Source organism: Salmo trutta, chromosome 39, assembly GCF_901001165.1.
Source record: "Salmo trutta chromosome 39, fSalTru1.1, whole genome shotgun sequence".
In the NCBI taxonomy this organism is placed as follows: Eukaryota; Metazoa; Chordata; class Actinopteri; order Salmoniformes; family Salmonidae; genus Salmo; species Salmo trutta.
The window spans coordinates 4,235,853-4,256,414 of NC_042995.1; the positions used below are offsets into that span (position 1 = coordinate 4,235,853).

Consider the following 20,562-nt stretch of genomic DNA (forward strand, 5'->3'; position numbering starts at 1 on the left):
ACTTTTTCTTTGGTGGGCCAGAACCACTCACAGTTGAGCTCGCTTAGCTCAACGCTAATTGTTTTATACTTTTTTTTGTCAAGGGAGGCCAGATGCACGCTATTCAACTCTATATCTGGTATTGTACAGGTGTCTTCTTTTTTTTTAGGTCCATGACCATGTGTGTGTGGTGTATATTTTTGTTTCAAAGTAGATTGTTACCAAGACGACCAAGAATCACTCTGTGTGACCCTGATTTTGCCCACTGCAGTAAAGGTTAATACATTTGAATTAAATGAGGTAAAGACCAAACGTGGCCCGCAGGGAAAATTATGTAGTTTGACACCGCTAGGCTGCACTGTCTACAGCAATTTTCTGACATTTTGTGTAAAATAGTGTTTTTTCCTCACAAAAATACTGAAACAAACATTAGTTTCAAAAGGAAATATTCACAGTTTTATTCAAAACAGTTACATTTAAAAAATAACAGAGTATGGATATACAGTATTTACAAAAATGTGCACAGCCAAAAAATCCTTGGACAACACAACTTCTGAGGGAATACACAGTAACAATACACAATAAAATTGTGTGTATTATACGTCAATAGTGGAGGTATATAAAATATTTTTCAACCGAGGTTGAACTTGCAGCCCATCAGTTAGATGTCTGTGAGGAACAAGGTGGAAATGACAGATCAGTGTCCTGCTGTGTGTATGATTCTACTTGATCACTGTGCTTTCCTCGCCATACACTGAACTTCCTAGTGGGAAGCGGGATCCCAACACTAGAGATTGATTTCAAAGCACTTGACATAATTTTCTTGACAATTGCTGTTCTTGCTGTGAACAGAATGAAAATCTGCAGGCCCTGTGAAGCAAAAGCAAAAACACAAAGACGTTATCAAGTATTTTCAGGAACACGCAAGAGCAAACGAAAGGTAGCGTTTCCATAAAGACTAGCTCAATTTATTTATGTTACTAGGTGTCTAATTGTCAATCATGTCTGGATTCTGTGGTACAATAGTACACTAGTATTTATAGTTTACATTTTTGTCATTTTGAGACACTTATCCAGAGCGACTTACAGTAGTGAGTGCATACATTTACTACCTGAGTGGTGGTGAGTACACAGAAGGAGATGTTGAGTATGGTGTCCATGGTCTGGTTCTGTGTAATGAGCAACAGATAGCCCAGGATCCAGGAGAGACCGAGCACCACAGCCAGAGAGAAGCTACTGAGGAACTTCTTCTTCATCGATGTGTGTCTTGTACTGGGAAACATAACCAACATACTTAGATTTCTGTAATAGACTGCTGTAATGCTGTGGTATAATAACAGTATGCTTCCATTGACTGAGTGGGTTAGAGCATGGTGCACATTCAATTTGATGATTTGGTTACTAATGACAATTAATAATAAAAAAAGATATAAAATTACAAGCTTTTCATTGAAGACAATAAAAAAGGAACAAGCTCGTTAGTAGGCATTTAAATCAAGACATCTTAATGACTAAAACTTTGTACTTTGTGCCTCCAAAATGCCCCCATTAATGTTACCTGGTTAAATGTGGGTTGGTCTTGTCTGTTGTAACTGCAAAAATACCAACATCACCGTTTTGAAGATAAGCATGAACGCCACAGGTATCAGGAACCCCCAAAACATTGGCAGCTTGAAGTCAAAGTTCCCCTTTGGATCGAGGGCAGCAAGCCAGCAACTGAGAGGTCAAATGAACGAGTTAGAGAGTGGGACTATGTGACAGACAAAACAGGATGTCAGTGATTTGAATAACTTGGTATAAAGTAAACATGGCGGGTGGCATAAGTAAACAAGAAACCTTTCAACACAATGGATCATTCTTTTAGTTTTTTTACAACTTTTTTAATTGCTCTTTACCATCATTGATAGGGAAAACCTTTTACAGTATGAGTTCTAACATTTTATACAGCAATTGCCCCACATTGACATTGGTAATTCAATTCAGTACAGTTCATGTGAGAGATATCCATCACCTCCAGCTCGTGGCTTCAGCCAATCAGACTGTCCCCATGCACCCCAGACACTGCCCATGCAGAGGTTCACAAACCAATAATACGTTGAGCCGGGTCGCTCTCTTTCAAGTACAGTACATTATAGTATAGTACAATACAGTACAGAGAAGTAGTACAATAGTAGTATTACTCACAATTCCTCCTGCCTGTAACCCAGTGGATCATCCACTCTGTAACTAATTCCTAAGGTGAGAGCCACCACAACCGCAGGCAGTCCTAAAGGACAGAGAATGATGTTGTTATTTCCTGGTAGATTTGCATGCAGCCATATACAGAGTATATACACTACATATACATCCTCTAAAGACATAACATCACTATACAAGTTGCTTTTAAGATCTATTTCAGGCTTATTAGAGCCTGAAAATATCCCCTAGCATTAGTTTTGGTTCAAGGAGCCCAGGGATAATGCCAGCCAAAGCTTCTGAAACAACTAAATACTTTATGTTTCTCCATGCTGTCCTACCCCATCCGATGGCCACGGTATAGGCTGTGAAGTGTGATGGGCTGGTGGCCAGGCTGTTTCTGATCATCAGGAAGACATGTGTGGCGTACAGTGTGTTCCAGGTGAACGTCCCCAACAGGAAGTACTGCAGCAGGATTGCAACTGCAGTACAGGGCCCTCTGTCCCGCTCTGTGTGTGTGTCGGACGGGGGGAGAACGTTGTCCTCCTGTATATCAGGTTCCTTCGGCTGTTTATGAGGGTTGTCCACTCCCAACATGAAGAGGAGGGTGAAGATCAGGAGACACACGCAGACGCTCACTAATTACCGTTGGGTTGGTTTTGCATGATTTCCTGGTGATAGGTGATAGACAACACTATGTTAGGGAAGTTAGATGTGTAGCTATGGATGTGTTGGTTCATAAATAGTGGGTTTCATATTGGTTTCACCTATCAAGTCCTGTTGGATCAGACAAAGGGCTTCTTTACACTATTGAGATGCACCAAATATTTTGAATTGGTTCTGGAACCTTGTAGGATCTTACCGGGTCACCATCTGGAATGCTATTGTAGATTTTGAATTGGTTCTGGAACCTTGTAGGATCTTACCTGGTCACGATCTGGAATGTTATTGTATATTTTGAATTGGTTCTGGAACCTTGTAGGATCTTACCTGGTCACGATCTGGAATGTTATTGTATATTTTCAATTGGTTCTGGAACCTTGTAGGATCTTACCTGGTCACGATCTGGAATGTTATTGTATATTTTGAATTGGTTCTGGAACCTTGTAGGATCTTACCTGGTCACGATCTGGAATGTTAGTGTATATTTTGAATTGGTTCTGGAACCTTGTAGGATCTTACCTGGTCACGATCTGGAATGTTATTGTATATTTTGAATTGGTTCTGGAACCCTGTAGGATCTTACCTGGTTGCGATCTGGAGCGTTATTGTTAAACTCAACCCTATGATGGAATTGGAGCATCCCAATAAGGTGATCCAGTTTAGCGCTTCAGCGTATTTAAAATCCCTCCTGAACGACTGTAGAAAGAAAATAAAAAAATACATTTCAACACTAAGTTTTGTCACGGTCATACAGTATAAAGTCATCCCCCTCATGTGTCTGGATATGCTGTGGTAAACAATAGGTCAGCGGTTCCCACACTAGGGGTCACGACCCCATGTGGGGTCGCCTGATATGAAAATGCATCATCGCTGTCCATCATGAATGATAATTCTTCACGTTTTTTTTGCTTGTACTACAAACTGCTATATCCGTCTGTTTATTCATGACTAGTAAAGGCCCAATGCACTACTTTGATGAAAATATTTATTAATATTATTTTGTAATTCTGATTTTTAAGGGGGTGCAGCACCCTCAGCACCCTACTTCCCACAGCTATGCTTATATCTTTCAGTCTAATATGTAATATGGCTATTAACTTACTTTTTTAGCTCTTCCTCAGAAGATCTTTGATGTAGTTAGGAGGCCTAAATGCCCGCTCCAAGTTTAGCTGGAATTTAGTCTGAAAGGATTTGAGAAATATTTGTTGACGATAGGCCAATGTCTTGAACCCCGGTCTCCCGCATGCCCCGCATTCTGAAGTACAGACATGGCCTGCTCTCCCTTATGTAAGAAATTAGGCACTTTCCCATGTTTACTACAGTATGTATTGTAGACTGCACAGTAGCCTAATAAACAAATAAACACTTTTCGTTAATAAAATAATGATAAACAAATACTCGTTCAAAATGTAGATGTTGATTTAGTTATGGATCCATAACGAATTACTATGCGAATAAAAATCCCTGATTTACAGAAATATTGGAACAAAGTTGTCTAATGAAGGCAAACAATTTAGAATCCTCCAATCCTGTAGCCTAGTCCCAACCGTCATGTTGTACATCGCCATATTTTCCATTCCATCCTAACGGAAACCCTGAGGGTTTCGTTTTCCTCTGAATAGAAACACCATAATATTAATCAAATTAATTAAGCCAAATTTCTTAAAATTAATCCCATATACTATGTTATTACGAAAAAGTTTTTCAATTCTCTGCTAATGCCAATACGGAATACTATCAAATGCTTCTCAAAGATGCCCTCTGGTGGTCAAACTAGCAATAACTTGCAGTAGCAGAACAAATGGCTGAGAATTAAATGAAGAGCCACAGAATTCTGCGACAGCACGCAAGGTGTGCCACAGTATGAGGCAACTTTTAAAGGCGGAACCACTGTATGTCTCATCCTGTGCTGTGCAGAATATCAGATCTCAACAACGATTAGAGAAGTGTTTAACATCCCCATGGCTTAGGCTACCACATCCTTATGGTTTGCAAGTATATTTTTTCATAAGCGCAATGTGACTGCAAGAGACAGGTTGGAATGTCTGACTGAAATACTGGACAAATCAACATTTAAAAAAAAAATTGGTGGTGTTTGAATTTGTTGATAAAATGTGGTACTGTCCCGCACAATCCAGGACATGTGGTCACCCTATTCCCATGGTGAATGGCTAGGCCCACTACGATCGATATGAAACCACAGACTATAGCAGACTTTACCGCCACAATCGATATGGTGAAAACAAGTTCTAGGGAGGCATAGGCACAGAAACTCAACACCTTTGTCAGATAACACTGTAAAACTAAGAATTGATGCTATAGCTAGCAATAAATAGAAAACTGACTGAACCACTCAAAAACTCTGCAGCTTTCCAAATGGATGTTAGTTGTGAGGGCCGAGGTGCCCGTTCATTTACTTTTGTTCGCTACATGTCGGGATGCTATTCACAAGGACATGTTGTTCTGTCTCATCTCAGGATCAACTGCATGGCTATATTGACAAAAAAACAGATTCCATGAGATCGAACGGTGGACAAAAAAAACAAACAGACTTCGATGACTTTCTGTGTAATGAAAATAAAATGTCTCCCCTTGCCTATGTAAATGACATATTTGGGAAACTGAACGCAAGCATGCAGGGAAAATACTAAAACATTTTACAGATGAGTGACCGAATCAGTGCATTCAGAGAAAATATTTCTTATTGGAGAGAAATCTGTTTGACTGTGATCCTGCCTCAGTTGACATGCCGGTAAGTGAAATCAAATCAGATTGTGCCGTCATATGACCGAATGCTGCAGATAACGTGTTTTGGTTCCTGACCCAAAGGGAATACCCAGCCGTCTCCCTCCGAGCATTAAAACTCATGGTACCCCTTGACAGCTCATATCGGTGTGAAGCTGGATTTAGTGTACTAGTCTGCATTAAAACCAAATATCAATCCAGGTTGGAAGTGACAGCAGAGATGAGGTGCGCATTGTCAACCACACCCCCTGACTTTGAGAACCTCCGACTCGACATGCATCATGTCTCTCAACTCACTATCTGGAACAGTGGTGGTGAGATAAGAGACTTTATGTCAAACCAATTTACATTGACTGTCATAGTCCCACATTAAATGTATGTGATGGTGAGTTGAGAAGACAATCAGAAATACTGTTAGAATGTTTTGCAATTTTTCCCCAAAAATTGGGAACCCCTCCATAGGTCAGAGTGTGGTCAGTAAAAGGGAGATGAAGGCAGTTAGCTACTCACCGTCAGTTAGTGGTGTGATTACAGAAACATCGCAGGCCGTCTTCTGAGTGGTTGACTTTGGAGCAGCCAGAGGTGCTCCAGTCTTTCAACGTGTAGTTCCATGACACGCAGGCAAAGTCATAGAGGGAGGCGTTGTGGACAGCCTGAGAAGTGAGAACAGTAACAAACTCACTGTAAATCCTTCAGCAAAAGACATGCATTGAAATATTCCTCATTCAAAAAGATGTATAAAGTCAATTGTGAAGTTTGAAAGGTCATTATGTAAATGTGGAAAGAAGAAGTTTCAATTATGATAGATCATATTATTTACAATACAACATATGCTTCCTTGTTCACTGGCCAAAACATACTTCCTTGTTCTTAATGGCGGATAAGCGTCAATGGATAACTTAGATCAGGTGTGACAAACTCATTCCATGCAGGCCTAGTGTCTGCTGGTTTTTGTTTTTTCCTTTAAATTAAGACCTAGACAATCAGATGAAGGGAGTTCCTTACTAATCAGTCACCATGATTATCAATCATGTACAAGGGAGGAACGAAAATCCACAGCCACTTGGCCCTCCGTGGAATGAGTTTAACACATAACTTACAGTTGACGTTTTCCACATTTTGTTGTGTTTGACTTATTCTATATTTTTTTATCCTCAGCAATCTACACACAATACCCCATAATGACAAAGCGAAAACAGGTTTTTAGAAATGTTTGTAAATGTATAAAAAATAAAAAAATAGAAATACCTTATTTACATAACTATTCAGACCCTTTGCTATGAGACTCGAGATTGAGCTCAGGTGCATCCTGTTTCCATTGATAATCCTTGAGAAGTTTCTACAACTTGATTGGGATCCACCTGTGGTAAATTCAATTGATTGGACATGATTTGGAAAGGCACACACCTGTCTATATGAGGTCTCACAGTTCACAGTGCAAAAACCAAGCCATGAGGTCGAAGGACTTGTCCGTAGAGCTCCGAGACAGGATTGTGTTGAGGCACATACCTGGGGAAGGGTACCAAAAAAAAGTCTGCAGCGTTTAAGGTCCCCAAGAACACGTCCGTTCTTTAATGGAAGAAGTTCGGAACCACCAAGAATCTTCCTAGAGCTGGCCGCCCGGCCAAACTGAGCAATCAGGGGAGAAGGGCCTTGGTCAGGGAGGTGACCAAGAACCGGATGGTCACTCTGACAGAGCTCCAGAGTTCCTCTGTGGAGATGGGAGAATCTTCCAGAAGGACAAACATCTCTGCAGCGCTCCACCAATCAGGCCTTTATGGTAGAGTGGCCAGACGGAAGCCCTTCATCAGTAAAAAGCACATGACAGACCGCTTGGAGTTTGCCAAAAGGCACCTAAAGAACTCTAAGACCATGAGAAACAAGATTCTCTGGTCTAATGAAAACAAGATTGAACTCTTTGGCCTGAATGCCAAGCGTCACATCTGGAGGAAACCTGGCTTACGGTGAAGCATGGTGGAGGCAGCATCATGCTGTGGGAATGTTTTTCAGCTGTAGGGACTGGGAGACTAGTCAGGATCGAGGGAAAGCAAACTACAAAGATAACCTGCTCCAGAGCACTCAGGACCTCAGACTGGGGCAAAGATTCACCTTCCAACAGGACAACGACCCGAAGCACACAGCCAAGACAATGCAGGAGTGGCTTCGGGACAATTCTCTAAATGTCCTTGAGTGGCCCAGCCAGAGCCCGGACATGAACCCGATCGAACATCTTTGGAGAATCCTGAAAATAGCTGTGCAGCGATGCTCCCCATCCAATTTGACAGAGCTTGAGAGGATTTTCAGAGAAGAATGGCTGTAATCGCTGCCAAAGGTGCTTCAACAAAGTACTGAGTAAAGGGTCTGAATACATATGTAAATGTTTATTTCAGTTTTTTATTTGTAATACATTTACAAACATTTCTAAAAACCTGTTTTTGCTTTGTCATTATGGGGTATTGTGTGTACGTAGATTGATGAGGAAAAATAGCAATTTAATAAATTTTTGAATAAGGCTGTAATGTAACAAAATGTGGAAAAAGTGAAGGTCTGAATAATTTCCAAATGCACTGAAGATAACGGACAACTTCCCATTATGTTTCGCAGATAAATTCGAACCACGATGCGTTTACTTATTCCTAGACAAATCTTACTGTGGGCTTGAAGAGCATCTCAACATGCAACCCAGACACTTGTCCCAGGTTAGCAGAGATGACCCTTCTGCTGGTCTCTGAAGAAGCTCTGAAAACCCTGGACCTGAAGAACCAGTCGTTTTGGTAGAGCACAAAACCAATGGAGTGGTTTGTGTTTTTACTATGTAAAACTGAGTGGAGTGAGAAAGAGGGGAGAGAGGGAGAAAGAGAGATTGTTGTTCATATCAGGACTTCATATACATGAGTAACTTGACCTTGTCTTGTAGAACTATCATGGAAGCCTTATTATTTCTCAATAGCTACCCTATCCATGTCATGTGACTCAACTTTATTGGACAATCTAAATTGAGTCACTGCTGACCTGACTTCTGAGACCACAAAGAGCAGTTAAGCCCTCTCGGTGAAAGCGGTATAAGGAAATTGAATCTTATACACTGTTTTTTTATACCAACATTGGCTCACCTGGTGGGAATTTGATAACAATCTGGACATAGGTAGAACCTCCTTTGTCAGCTGTCAGTTCAGTGGTATTAGTGTTCTGTTGGCCACAAATGAATTCTGTTGGCCACAAAATTACCAGATCTTCCTGGAGATGGAGATTCATTTGATTTATACAGTTAAAGCAGAACAGTGTTACTTCTTTACCACAGGAGGCTGGTGGCACCTTAATTGGGGAGAATGGGCTCATGGTAACGGCTGGAGTGGAATCAGTGGAATGGTATCAAACACATCAAATCCATACCAAACCTTACTGACAGCAGAGGAGAAACATTTGAAAAATGAGAGGAGATAGAACTAGACTGTCAACACAGATAATTGTCAAAGACTCCAGCCACCCTAGTCATAGACTGTTCTCTCTGCTACCGCACGGCAAGCGATACCGGAGAGCCAAGTCTAGGTCCAAGAGGCTTCTAAACAGCTTCTACCCCCAAGCCATAAGACTCCTGAACATCTAGTCAAATGCCTACCCAAACTATTTGCAGTGCCCCCCCCTCCTCACCCCCTCTTTACACCACTGCTACTCTGTTGTCATAGTCACTTTAATAACTCTACCTCTACCTGTTGTGAAATTGTTAGATTGCTTGTTAGATATTACTACACGGTCGGAACTAGAAGCACAAGCATTTCGCTACACTCGCATTAACATCTTCTAACCATGTGTATGTGACCAATAACATTTATTTTGATTTGATTTACATGTACATACTACCTCAACTAACCCGTGCCCCCGCACATTGACTCTGTAAATCGGTACCCCTTGTATATAGTCTCGCTATTGTTATTTCACTGCTGCTCTTTAATTACTTGTTACTTTTATCTCTTATACTTATCTGTATTTTTTTTAAACTACATTGTTGGTTAGGGGCTCATAAGTAGGCATTTCACTGTAAGGTCTACACCGGTTGTATTCGGTGCATGTGACTAATACATTTTGATTTGATATAAACTATAACTTTAAATGCCAGTGTGTAGGTTCACTAGCAGTCCCACCCACCAGTCAGAGCAGTAATCTGGATCCCTACTGAGTCACTTGGTACTTGGACTGCCAGGTTGGGCTGAACCACCAAGGACACATTATTGTGCTGGTCCAGGGAAAACATCTCCAGGGTCTCTGTGAGGCTGGGAGAGAAACACAGAAAAACATTAGTTTACATGCACCATGCAGACACGCACAGAGGCACACGTACACACAAACTCAAGCATATGCAGAAATACACACCACCACGCATGCACGCTCACACACACACACACACACACACACACACACACACACACACACACACACACACACACACACACACACACACACACACACACACACACACACACACGCACTTTCGGACAGCGTCTCTCTGTGTTCTCTCCCCACTGGCATTCAGCAGCTGACTGATGGTAGTTACAGCTGCCACTGCGATGTCCTGCAACATGATCAAAACCAGGGGATGACCTTCAAGTGTTCAAATCACTGCAGTAACAACCTCACATTTCTCTCCAGAACATGTCATAGTTCACGACTTGATTTCAAAACATGTTATACCTTTGTGATATTTGCAGACTGAAGCAGCGTGTTAGCGATCTGAGCTGCTGTGGTGATGTTGTCAGCTGACAGCTGCTCTGGTTGGGAGGTCAGGATCTGAGTACTGAAGGCTAACTGTAGTAAATCACCTGAACTGCTGGAGATCTGAATAGAGACAGAGAATGATTTATATTTATTTACATAGTTTTTTAACAGAACATTGTATAAGTGGCAGCAACATGCTGAACTGTGAGTACATTTGGATGTTCAAATAGTCAATTCTATCTATGTGGATCAGTTGGTAGAGCATTTCACTTGCAATGCCAGGGTTGTGGGTTTGATTCTCACAGGGGACCAGTACGAAAATGTTTGCACTCACTACTGTAAGTTGCTCTGGATAAGAGTGTCTGCTAAATGACTAAATATAAAATATAATGTAAAACACAATAAATAAAAAAGAATGTTCCTCATCAACTGTTAAGCAGAGTAAAGGAACAGAATACATGAGCTGAAGGTAAGAGCCAGTTGTTACTGATCTTCAAACTGTAAGATCCACTCCTCATAATGATAACTAACTGACCTGAAGAAAGAAGAATGCTAAATTGAGACTGGTCATAAATCAATATAATAAAATTTACTTACATTTCCTAGAATGTCACTGAGGGTTAAATCACACTGCAGCTTGTAAGGAGTACCAAACTGCGGAGATCCAGTGTCATTCGAACATTCTGCAAAGGGTTCTGGTAAACCGTCTGGAGGAACCAAGATAGTCAAGATTTAGTTTTATCTAATACAACTTTAATTAGGACTGTAACAGATAAACACATTTTTCTAATTTTAGGTGAATCAAAGTAACATACCACCGGCTGTATTCTCACCACACAACTCTTCTGAATCGCCATAACAGCCAAGCATTGTTATTGGGAAGGAAAAATCACCAATGTTGGTGAAATCGCAGCAATTCCCTATCGAAGTAAAATACATTTCAACATGGACCAAATGTATGACAGCAAACATGAAATATACATTCTGAATGTGAGATCCAGGGAAAAGTGTTGTGAACTCTGAAGGTGAGATCCAGGGTTAGGTAGAGTAGTGTAGTTGTGTGTACTGTCAATGTGAGATCCAGGGTTAGGTATACTAGTGTGGTATTCTGGAGTGGAGTCACAGGGTTAGGTATAGGAGTGTAGTATTGTGGAGTGGAGTCAATGGTAGATCCAGGGTTAGGTACAGTAGTGTAGTATTGTGGAGGAGACTGAATGGTAGATCCAGGGTTAGGTATAGTAGTGTAGTATTGTGGAGGAGACTGAATGGTAGATCCAGGGTTAGGTATAGTAGTGTAGTATTGTGGAGGAGTCTGAATGGTAGATCCAGGGTTAGGTATAGTAGTGTAGTATTGTGGAGGAGACTGAATGGTAGATCCAGGGTTAGGTATAGTAGTGTAGTATTGTGGAGGAGTCTGAATGGTAGATCCAGGGTTAGGTATAGTAGTGTAGTATTGTGGAGGAGTCTGAATGGTAGATCCAGGGTTAGGTATAGTGTAAGTGTGTGGATGTACCCTCTGAACAGGTCTCTCCGGTCCAGTCATCAGGACAGATACAGTCTCCACTCTGCAGCTCACCACCGTTGATACAGTCCAGAGGGGTTGTGGTGGGAGAGGGGAGACTGATACTGGTGATAGAGGTAGGGTAACCAGTAGTTGGAAGACCAGTAGTATTTAGGTAACAAGTAGTTGGAGTGTCAGTAGTTGGAGGGTCAGGGGTTAAAGGGGCAGCAGTAGTTGGGGTAGTTATGTCAATGGTGGTTGGAATGGCAGAGGATGTGGTGAGATCCCCCTGTGGAAAAGAGACTTAAAAAAGATAATTAAATCAGTAAACCACATAAACAAGGATACATAGTGTCAGTTCCTATAATCATGGGAGATGATCCATGCTGTTCCAGTTTCATTGTGTCTGCATCAGTGTAGAAATGTTTTCTACTGTACTTTATGAGAGAAAGAAATCTTTATCACTGCCAATAAACGGTTGACAGCAAAGGCTGAATGGTAGGAGATTTATCAACTGAATCTAAGATCTGACAGTAGTCGATTTATAGTCAATAGTGTCTGCATAAAAAAAACATCTGAAACAATGTCTTCATAGACACTAATACAGTTGAAGTCGGAAGTTTACATACACTTAGGTTGGAGTCATTAAAACTAGTTTTTCAACCACTCAAATTTCTTGCTAACAAACTATAGTTTTAGCAAGTCGGTTAGGACATCTACCTTGTGCATGACACAAGTCATTTTTCCAACAATTGTTTACAGACAGATTATTTCACTGTATCACAATTCCAGTGGGCCAGAAGTTAACATACACTAAGTTGACTGTGCCTTTAAACAGCTTGGAAAATTCCAGAAAATGATGTCATGGCTTTAGAAGCTTCTGATAGGCTAAATTACATTATTTTAGTTAATTTGGAGGTGTTTCTGTGGATGTATTTCAAGGCCTACCTTCAAACTCAATGCCTCTTTGCTTGACATCATGGGAAAATCAAAAGAAATCAGCCAAGACCTCAGGAAAAAAAATTGTAGACCACAAGTCTGGTTCATCCTTGGGAGCATTTTCCAAACGCCTGAAGGTACCACGTTCATCTGTACAAACAATAGTACGCAAGTATAAACACCATGGGACCATGCAGCTGTCATACCGCTCAGGAAGGAGACGCGTTCTGTCTCCTAGAGATTAATGTACTTTGGTGCGAAAAGTGCAAATCAATCCCAGAACAACAGCAAAGGACCTTGTGAAGATGCTGGAGGAAACAGGTACAAAAGTATCTATATCCACAGTAAAACGAGTCCTATATCAACATAACCTGAAAGGCAGCTCCGCAAGGAAGAAGCCACTGCTCCAAAACCGCCATAAAAAAGCCAGACTACGGTTTGTAACTGCACATGGGGACAAAGATTGTACTTTTTGGAGAAATGTCCTCTGGTCTGATGAAACAAAAATATAACTGTTTGGCCATAATGACCATCATTACGTTTGGAGGAAAAAGGGGGAGGCTTGCCAGCCGAAGAACAACATCCCAACTGTGAAGCACGGGAGTAGCAGCATCATGTTGTGGGGGTGCTTGCTCCAGGAGGGACTGGTGCACTTCACAAAATAGATGGCATCATGAGGAGGAAAATTATGTGGATATATTGAAGCAACATCTCAAGACATCAGTCAGGAAGTTAAAGCTTGGTCACAAATGGGTCTTCCAAATGGACAATGACCACAACTATACTTCCAAAGTTGTGGCAAAATGGCTTAAGAACAACAAAGTCAAGGTATTGGAGTGGCCATCACAAAGTAATGACCTCAATCCCATAGAACATTTGTGGGCAGAACTGAAAAAGTGTGTGCGAGCAAGGAGGCCTACAAACCTCACTCAGTTATACCAGCTCTGTCAGGAGGAATGGGCCAAAATTCACCCAACTTATTGTGGGAAGCTTGTGGAAGGCTACCCGAAACGTTTGACCCAAGTTAAACAATTTAAAGGCAATGCTACCAAATACTAATTGAGCGTATGTAAACTTCTGACCCACTGGGAATGTGATGAAAGAAATAAAAGCTGAAATAAATCATTCTCTCTACTATTATTCTGACATTTCACATTCTTAAAATAAAGTGGTGATCCTAATTGACCTAAGACAGGGAATTTTTACTAGGATGAAATGTCAGGAATAGTGAAAAACTGAGTTTAAATATATTTGGCTAAGGTGTACGTATACTTCCGACTTCAACTGTATATCCTTCGCAGCAAAAAGGATATAACATCAATCAATCATTTAAGAAAAACTCAACTTCAAAATTCATAAACCAAACTGTAAAAACAGTAAGGTGATATATTGGTTATAATCAATTGATAAGTTAAATGTATCATACATCTTTCCACACCGGAAGAGAAAGCAATTTTCCGATAGTTCTCCATCATACATCATACCCAGCAGCGTTGCAGTTCTTGACACAAACCGGTGCGCTTGGCACCTACTACCATACCCCGTTCAAAGGCACTTGCCCATTCACCCTCTAAAGAGTGCACAAACACAATCCATGTCTCAATTGTCTCAAGGCTTAAAAATCCTTCTTTTACCTGTCTCCTCCCCTTCATCTACACTGATTGGGGTGGATTTAACAAGAGACATCAATAAGGGAAAAGAGCAGGTGTTCTTAATGTTTTCTACACTCAGTGTATGCCTGAACATCTTAAATCACCCTGAATGAATCAAATATAGAGCAAGTCTTACCTGTAGCAAAAACAGGCATAATCCATAGCTCCTTCATCTCTGCTGTTACCAGTGTCAGCAGACTGCACATTATTAGGACGTCTGTTGGTCTTATGCTGTGCTGCTCTCCACCTGTCACAGAGACTGCAGTAACGTGGAGATACCTGTTAATGATTTACTATTGACATTGGCTCCAACACAATCAACGTTGTCAACAGGATCATTAAAGACAATGACACAAATTCTTTGAAAATAGATCAGATATGACTGGATGAATAACTAGGATAGACATGGATGGATACTAAGGACCAGTCAACCAATAGCATTACCTTTCTCTATGCAAAACATTCTTGGTTGCAGCTGGGAAGGTACAGTACATGTTTTGGTAAACAGAAGAAAAAAAATCACTAGAGCAGGTGTAATTAGATCTCCTGATTTGAGGGTTAGATTTTTTTTTAAAGTGATAACTGTCTTGGAGGTCTGGATTAGAATGTGAGGCCACTAGAAGGTGTACTTCTCTAGAACCTGGGTACTATTCTGAAGTACATGTAACACAAAACTCATCATATACTAAGAGAAAACTGTTCCAATGTAGGGAAGTTGTTCCTTAAGTAACCATGGTAATAGGAAAGATGAACCCAACTGCAGAGATGACAAATGGTGCAGTTACATTGACATTATTAATTCATGTAATTCATTCAATAATAGCCAAGACGCAAAGCTGCTACAGCATAACCATTTATTGTTATTTAACAATGTACATCTCATTTAGAAACAATTGAATTGTTGCGTACTGTCAACATGAAAATGTGAATTGACACCAGCACACAACCATATGGACTCAATCTGACCACTGCTCTTGCCTTCTCTGAACCCGTTCCCTGTTCCTTTACAGTTGGCTTTACAATGGCTCCTCTCATTAAGGCCACATCATGCCCTGACCTAGTCATGGGTATGTCCCAATTATAACTCCTGCCTCCTGAAGTGTTCACTCATTCACTATTTCACCCACAAATCTAAAAACATTGGATTCGCAGAGGCACTGTCCAAAGCAGGGATGGGCAACTGCTGGTCCGGTGTAGGCCCGCGAATACATTTCCAAAAACGAAAGAAAAAAAAAATGAGAAACTCAGTCGGGTTCTCAACTTACTGTTGAGAGTTAGAATAGTAGAAAACACAAGGTGCAATTTCAATGTTTGGTTGTGTATCAGCAGTTTCTCTCTTGTTATGTCAGTCACTTGACAGTCACTCAATTAGTCTACGTCAGCTAACATTTGTCTAGACTGGTAAGATAGTCTAGCCAGCGATCTAAACTTGTAGTAATCATGGTCGAATTACCAACTGGGGAGGGGCCCAATTGATTTGGTAAGTCATTCTCACTCAGATATCATAATAAAAACTGCAAACATTTCTCTCCATCCTATAGTAGGGTGAGAAATTTCAGGAAATTAGCTGAAAAACTGCACATTACTCTCCACCCCATTGCAAATTATTAGAATTACATGAAATGAGTTAAGTTACAAAATCTCTCCTCCCCATGGCAAATTGTGTAGAATATCAAGAAATTAATTCTAAAACGTACTATTTTCTCTCTCCATTAGGGGGGGCACTAAAACTTTGTGCTCGCAAGGTAGGACACACAAAATTCCATTTAGGCTAGGGCCAGCTCTGACTGTATGTGTGGGTATGGATGAGTTGATTTTTTTTACCTTTATTTAACTAGGCAAGTCAGTTAAGAACAAATTCTTATTTTCAATGACGGCCTAGGAACAGTGGGTTAACTGCCTTGTTCAGGGGCAGAAGGACAGATTTTTACCTTGTCAGCTCAGGGATTCGATCTTGCAACCTTTCGGTTACTAGTCCAACACTCTAACCACTAGGCTACCTGCCGCCCCAAGGTTAGGTAGACCCGCGAGCCACTGCGGCCCCTCATGATGAGTTCAGATGTTTTGTGGTCCCCACCCCCATCAAAGTTGCCTATCCCTGGTCTAGTGGGAGTTTCTACCATATTTATTATTCCAGTCATTTCCTTTCAAATCAGTGAAGGGCAGTGAACAAGGGCTAATTTGTGGAGGAAGGAGAGATAATTGGAACATATGGCTAAGAGTGGAGGTAGCTAGTGTACTATCCTTTGGGGGACAGATTATGGCAGACCGCTCCATAGATCAGGATGAGATATAGAGAGAAGCAGCTGGCAGCAGGACGGGTCAACATTAAACCCTGGAGTCTCAGATAAACAACTCAAGTCTTAATCTGTCCACAGGCTCCAGAGCCAGGAGATGAGATAATGGAGGTGAGACGGTTTACCAGGAAGACGACAGGACAGCCTGCTGAGTATTCCAATTAGTCCTACAACTATCAATTAGGGATGGCGAGAGGGGGAGGAGGAGGGGGGTGTAGAATTCACATATAGATGGAAGATGGGCCTAGAAGTGGTGTCAGACAGTGGCAGGCAGCAATAGTCGTTCCTTGTCAGTTGTTTAAATAATGAAGTCCTCCTCTGTCCTCATTTCTTCTTCTTGTCTTGTGTGGAGGTGAACCAGGCGTCCAGCAGCTTCTTGCTGTAGTAGATCTGCCAGCCGTGCACCTGCACCGCGATCACCATCACCAGGTACATGACGGAGACGGCAGAGAAGCCGAAGATGAAGCGGTAGGCCTTGCCGTGGCGGTACAGCTGCTGAGCCACCGGGAACATCTCCATACCCCCGTAGATGAGCGGCGCTATGCAGAAGAGACCGGCACTGATCATGGAGATCACCAGGTAGCTGATGTTGTTTCTGGGCAGGGCCATGAAGCTGAAGAGGGAGGGGATGATACTGAGCAGGTAGGGGTACTCCCACTGGTAGGGAGCAGCCACCACACTGTGGGACACCAGGTTCAGCTGGCTCACCGTCACCTGGGCAGCTAAGAGGAGCCAGATCAGAACATGGACGATGTTCAGCTTACGGATCTCGGACTTGAGGGCGACACTGATGAGAAAGACAGAGGAGAAGCACAAGAATATGTGATGTTTCAAATGGGTCACTGTGAACAAAACCTGTCATCTTGTTCTTATGAAGGCACTTACCCCTAATCGCTCCTGTAAGCCGGTCTGGATAAGAGCGTCAGCTAAATGACTAAAATGCAAAAACATTGAAATGAGAGCGAACCTCATCTGGTAGTGTGAGGCCACTCTCTCGCGGTGCTGAAAGTCACTTCCATCTGTGCCAGTAGCTCGAGGTCCAGCTCGGGAAGCCATGGTTACCGCCTGTCCAAAAAACTCAAAGTAAAACATGTCATTCATTGTGTTAGAGCTTTCTAAGGTGCTCATTAGTGCTCATTAGTTATTTCACAACTGCAGATAAGTATACAGCATTCGCTATCACTCTCGAAGACATTGTAACCTAATGGCAGTCTAATTACATTAGACAACTAGCCTTTAAAATAATAGGACTAATACAATTTGTATGACATGAGCAATACCAATGAATTAAGAATTGCATTAGTCACATGCACTGTAAACAGGTGTAGACTAACAGTGAAATGCTTACTTACGGGTCCCTCCCACAATGCAGAGAGAAAAATAGAAAAATAATGGAAAGATAACAACAAGAATAAATACACAATGTGTAACGATTACTTAGCTATATACACAGAGTACCAGTACTGAGTCAATGATAACATGACTGTATACACGGGATACCAGTACTGATTCAATGATAACATGGCTATATACACGGGGTACCAGTACTGATTCAATGATAACATGACTGTATACACGGGATACCAGTACTGATTCAATGATAACATGACTATATACACGGGGTACCAGTACTGATTCAATGATAACATGACTATATACACGGGGTACCAGTACTGATTCAATTACAACTTGACCAAATACACGGGTACCAGTACTGAGTAATGATGACTTGGCTATAAACACTGAGCACCAGTACCGAGTCAATGTAATTGAGGTAGATATTTATATATAGGTAGGGGTAAAGTGATTAGACAACAGGATAGATAATAAGCAGTGTCAGCAGCGTATGTGATGACTCAAAAGGTAGCTATTTGGTTAACTATTTAACAGTCTTATGGCTAAGCAGTAGAAGCTGTTCAGGGTCCTGTTGGCAGTAGGTACCGCTTGCCGTGCGTTAGCACAGGTAACAGTCTATAACTTGGGTGAATAAGGTCTATGAATTAGGCTAATAGATTAGTTGATGAGGCATAAATACAGAAATGACTTGTACAAAGCATAGCTGATCCTCCTAGTTTTCCTAAAGGTTACCCAGTGAACTTGACAGTGGACACATGAGGATGATGGGCATGTGGATTAACACTAGCTTGGCTACCCTCTGCTTTCCTGTCCCCTTCTGCTGCTTATCAGATAACGTCAGGCCAGGCGAGGATGATTTCTAGTTAGCAAGTAAAATATTTAAATCCCCCTGTGGGCTATTTAGAAAGAGCCCAGTAGCGCTTGTGTTAAAACATTCATCAACAGGTCTGATTAAAATACAGTTTTTTAAGACAGAGTTAGTTAGCTAGTAAGCATCATCAGCTATTAGTATGTAGTTTTATAACACGTCCAGCTGCTTGTAAACTAAACAAGCATGCTCACAGTTCGTCCTGGACTGTAAGTGGGGAAATGCATGAGAATGTAACGTTACAAGTCAAAATGTAAAAAGTCACCCAGACAACTTTAAAGTTACCAAGCTAGCTAGCATTATCAGCTATTAGTATGCAGTTTCTAAAACGACCAGCTGTTTGTACTAAACAAGCATGATCACAGTTCGTCCTGGATTGTAAAGTAAGGAAAGGCATGACAATGTACAAGTCAAAATGTAAAAAGTCACCAAGACAATTTTAAGGTTACCAAGCTAGCTAGCCAGCTTGCAAACTTAGTGGTACTGCTAGCTTAACAATCTCATTGCCGTAGACACCTTGCAAGAACAAACTACAGACAACTGCAGCTACAGTTTAGTTTGCTAGACATACGTTAATTTAATACTTACTGTATGTTCAGTACAACAGTAGTCGTTACACGTTCAATTAACAAACTTATTGCGACTAAACTCGGTGAACATTGCTCCTTTCTCCCGTAGACATGTGCAATACGGAAGTGTTGACTATTCAATCTGTGATTGGACAGATGACTGAACGGAGGGTAGTGGGGGACAATCCAAAAAGTTATACTACAGTTGGAAACAGAAACGCTAATTGCGACAGGCTAGGATCTTCTTCATCTTCGTGAGGTTCGAAATAAGTTTGTTAATTGAACGTTTATAAATCCATTGAACAATATTATAAATCCATTTCACTTTGTGATACAAAATGGGAAAAGGGGAAACGGAAAAATAAAATATATTTTTAATTACCCTACCAACTAACCTTACACTCATTAAAACCCACCACCTTATTTCACTACTTTAACCGTATCTGATTCTACCCCATGGCCAACAACCTGAGAGGACGGGACACTACCACTCAACACACCCTGTAACACTTCTGAAGTCAAATCTCCTACCCCCAAGTACTTCTCTGCAGCTGCCACCACAACATATATTTTCTGTGACTTACATTCCATCACTGTGGTACAGTTGATAACCATTGCTAAGAAGCCAACCTTACTGAAACATACAGTATTTTACTCATTGGCCTATCCCTTTGTTCTGGCACAGATCTACTATTCACAGGGATACTCTCAGAATCCCTCACCCTTGATCCACCCTCCTCTACTTTCTTCACTGCCTCAGCATAGGACATCTTCTGCACTGCTCTGAGCCTGGCCACCTCAACCTGCCTCTCTCGCACCTGACACCTCCAATTCTCCGAAACATGGGCACAGTTGACACACAATTTTTTTCCATCGAAACTACACATTGCTCTGTCCCATGTCCTCCTTCACACTTCCCACATCTTGGATTATCCCTCCTACCCACTGCTGCAACCTGCCCATAAATGTGACACCTATAACACCGCAATGTATTCTATGATATTAATTTGTTTGTAGCTATATGAGATAGATGCATAATTAGTGGTCTGTCAAATATAAATGATTCTTTATGTAAACAACAACAAATGCATGCATTGCATTTTGT

At 41.3% G+C, this 20,562-nt stretch overlaps 2 protein-coding genes and 1 long non-coding RNA gene across 4 annotated transcripts; all 3 read right to left on the bottom strand.

Annotated features, from left to right (window-relative positions):
• Positions 1 to 411: 411 nt before the first annotated feature.
• LOC115179160 (uncharacterized) lies at positions 412 to 3,508 on the bottom strand. Its single transcript, XR_003872860.1, has 6 exons — positions 3,401 to 3,508; positions 2,496 to 2,825; positions 2,164 to 2,245; positions 1,538 to 1,695; positions 1,092 to 1,251; positions 412 to 849 (listed from the first exon to the last, which is right to left on the bottom strand). It is a non-coding gene; the product is annotated as an uncharacterized LOC115179160 (long non-coding RNA).
• Positions 3,509 to 9,568: 6,060 nt separating this feature from the next.
• LOC115179158 (uncharacterized) lies at positions 9,569 to 11,859 on the bottom strand. 2 transcript variants are annotated; one of them, XM_029740495.1, is made up of 6 exons: positions 11,789 to 11,859; positions 11,091 to 11,195; positions 10,873 to 10,982; positions 10,252 to 10,395; positions 10,050 to 10,132; positions 9,569 to 9,833 (listed from the first exon to the last, which is right to left on the bottom strand). In XM_029740495.1, exons 2-6 carry the CDS (start codon positions 11,143 to 11,145, stop codon positions 9,692 to 9,694), a joined length of 534 nt encoding a protein of 177 aa, XP_029596355.1. In that variant the 5' UTR covers positions 11,146 to 11,195; positions 11,789 to 11,859; the 3' UTR covers positions 9,569 to 9,691. The 2 variants fall into 2 exon arrangements, with proteins under 2 accessions (XP_029596355.1, XP_029596354.1); XM_029740494.1 differs by lacking the exon at positions 11,789 to 11,859 and having other exon boundaries at positions 11,091 to 11,357.
• Positions 11,860 to 16,364: 4,505 nt separating this feature from the next.
• LOC115179159 (protein jagunal homolog 1-B) lies at positions 16,365 to 19,596 on the bottom strand. The gene is made up of 3 exons (XM_029740497.1): positions 19,477 to 19,596; positions 17,632 to 17,741; positions 16,365 to 17,451 (listed from the first exon to the last, which is right to left on the bottom strand). The coding sequence occupies exons 2-3, from the start codon at positions 17,718 to 17,720 to the stop codon at positions 16,989 to 16,991; spliced, it is 552 nt and encodes a 183-aa protein (XP_029596357.1). The 5' UTR covers positions 17,721 to 17,741; positions 19,477 to 19,596; the 3' UTR covers positions 16,365 to 16,988.
• Positions 19,597 to 20,562: the final 966 nt, after the last annotated feature.

What these genes read in the sequence shown, in the direction of transcription:
- LOC115179158 (XM_029740494.1), bottom strand. Translation starts at nt 11,247, where the DNA reads ATGTTTGCTGTCATACATTTGGTCCATGTTGAAATGTATTTTACTTCG. An exon ending in TGGTGAGAATACAGCCGGTG is followed by an intron (nt 10,983 to 11,090) that starts GTATGTTACTTT and finishes TGGTTCCTCCAG; the next exon opens with ACGGTTTACCAGAACCCTTT. An exon ending in TCAGTGACATTCTAGGAAAT is followed by an intron (nt 10,396 to 10,872) that starts GTAAGTAAATTT and finishes GTCTCTATTCAG; the next exon opens with ATCTCCAGCAGTTCAGGTGA.
- LOC115179159 (XM_029740497.1), bottom strand. Translation starts at nt 17,720, where the DNA reads ATGGCTTCCCGAGCTGGACCTCGAGCTACTGGCACAGATGGAAGTGAC. An exon ending in GCCTCACACTACCAGATGAG is followed by an intron (nt 17,452 to 17,631) that starts GTTCGCTCTCAT and finishes CTTTCTCATCAG; the next exon opens with TGTCGCCCTCAAGTCCGAGA.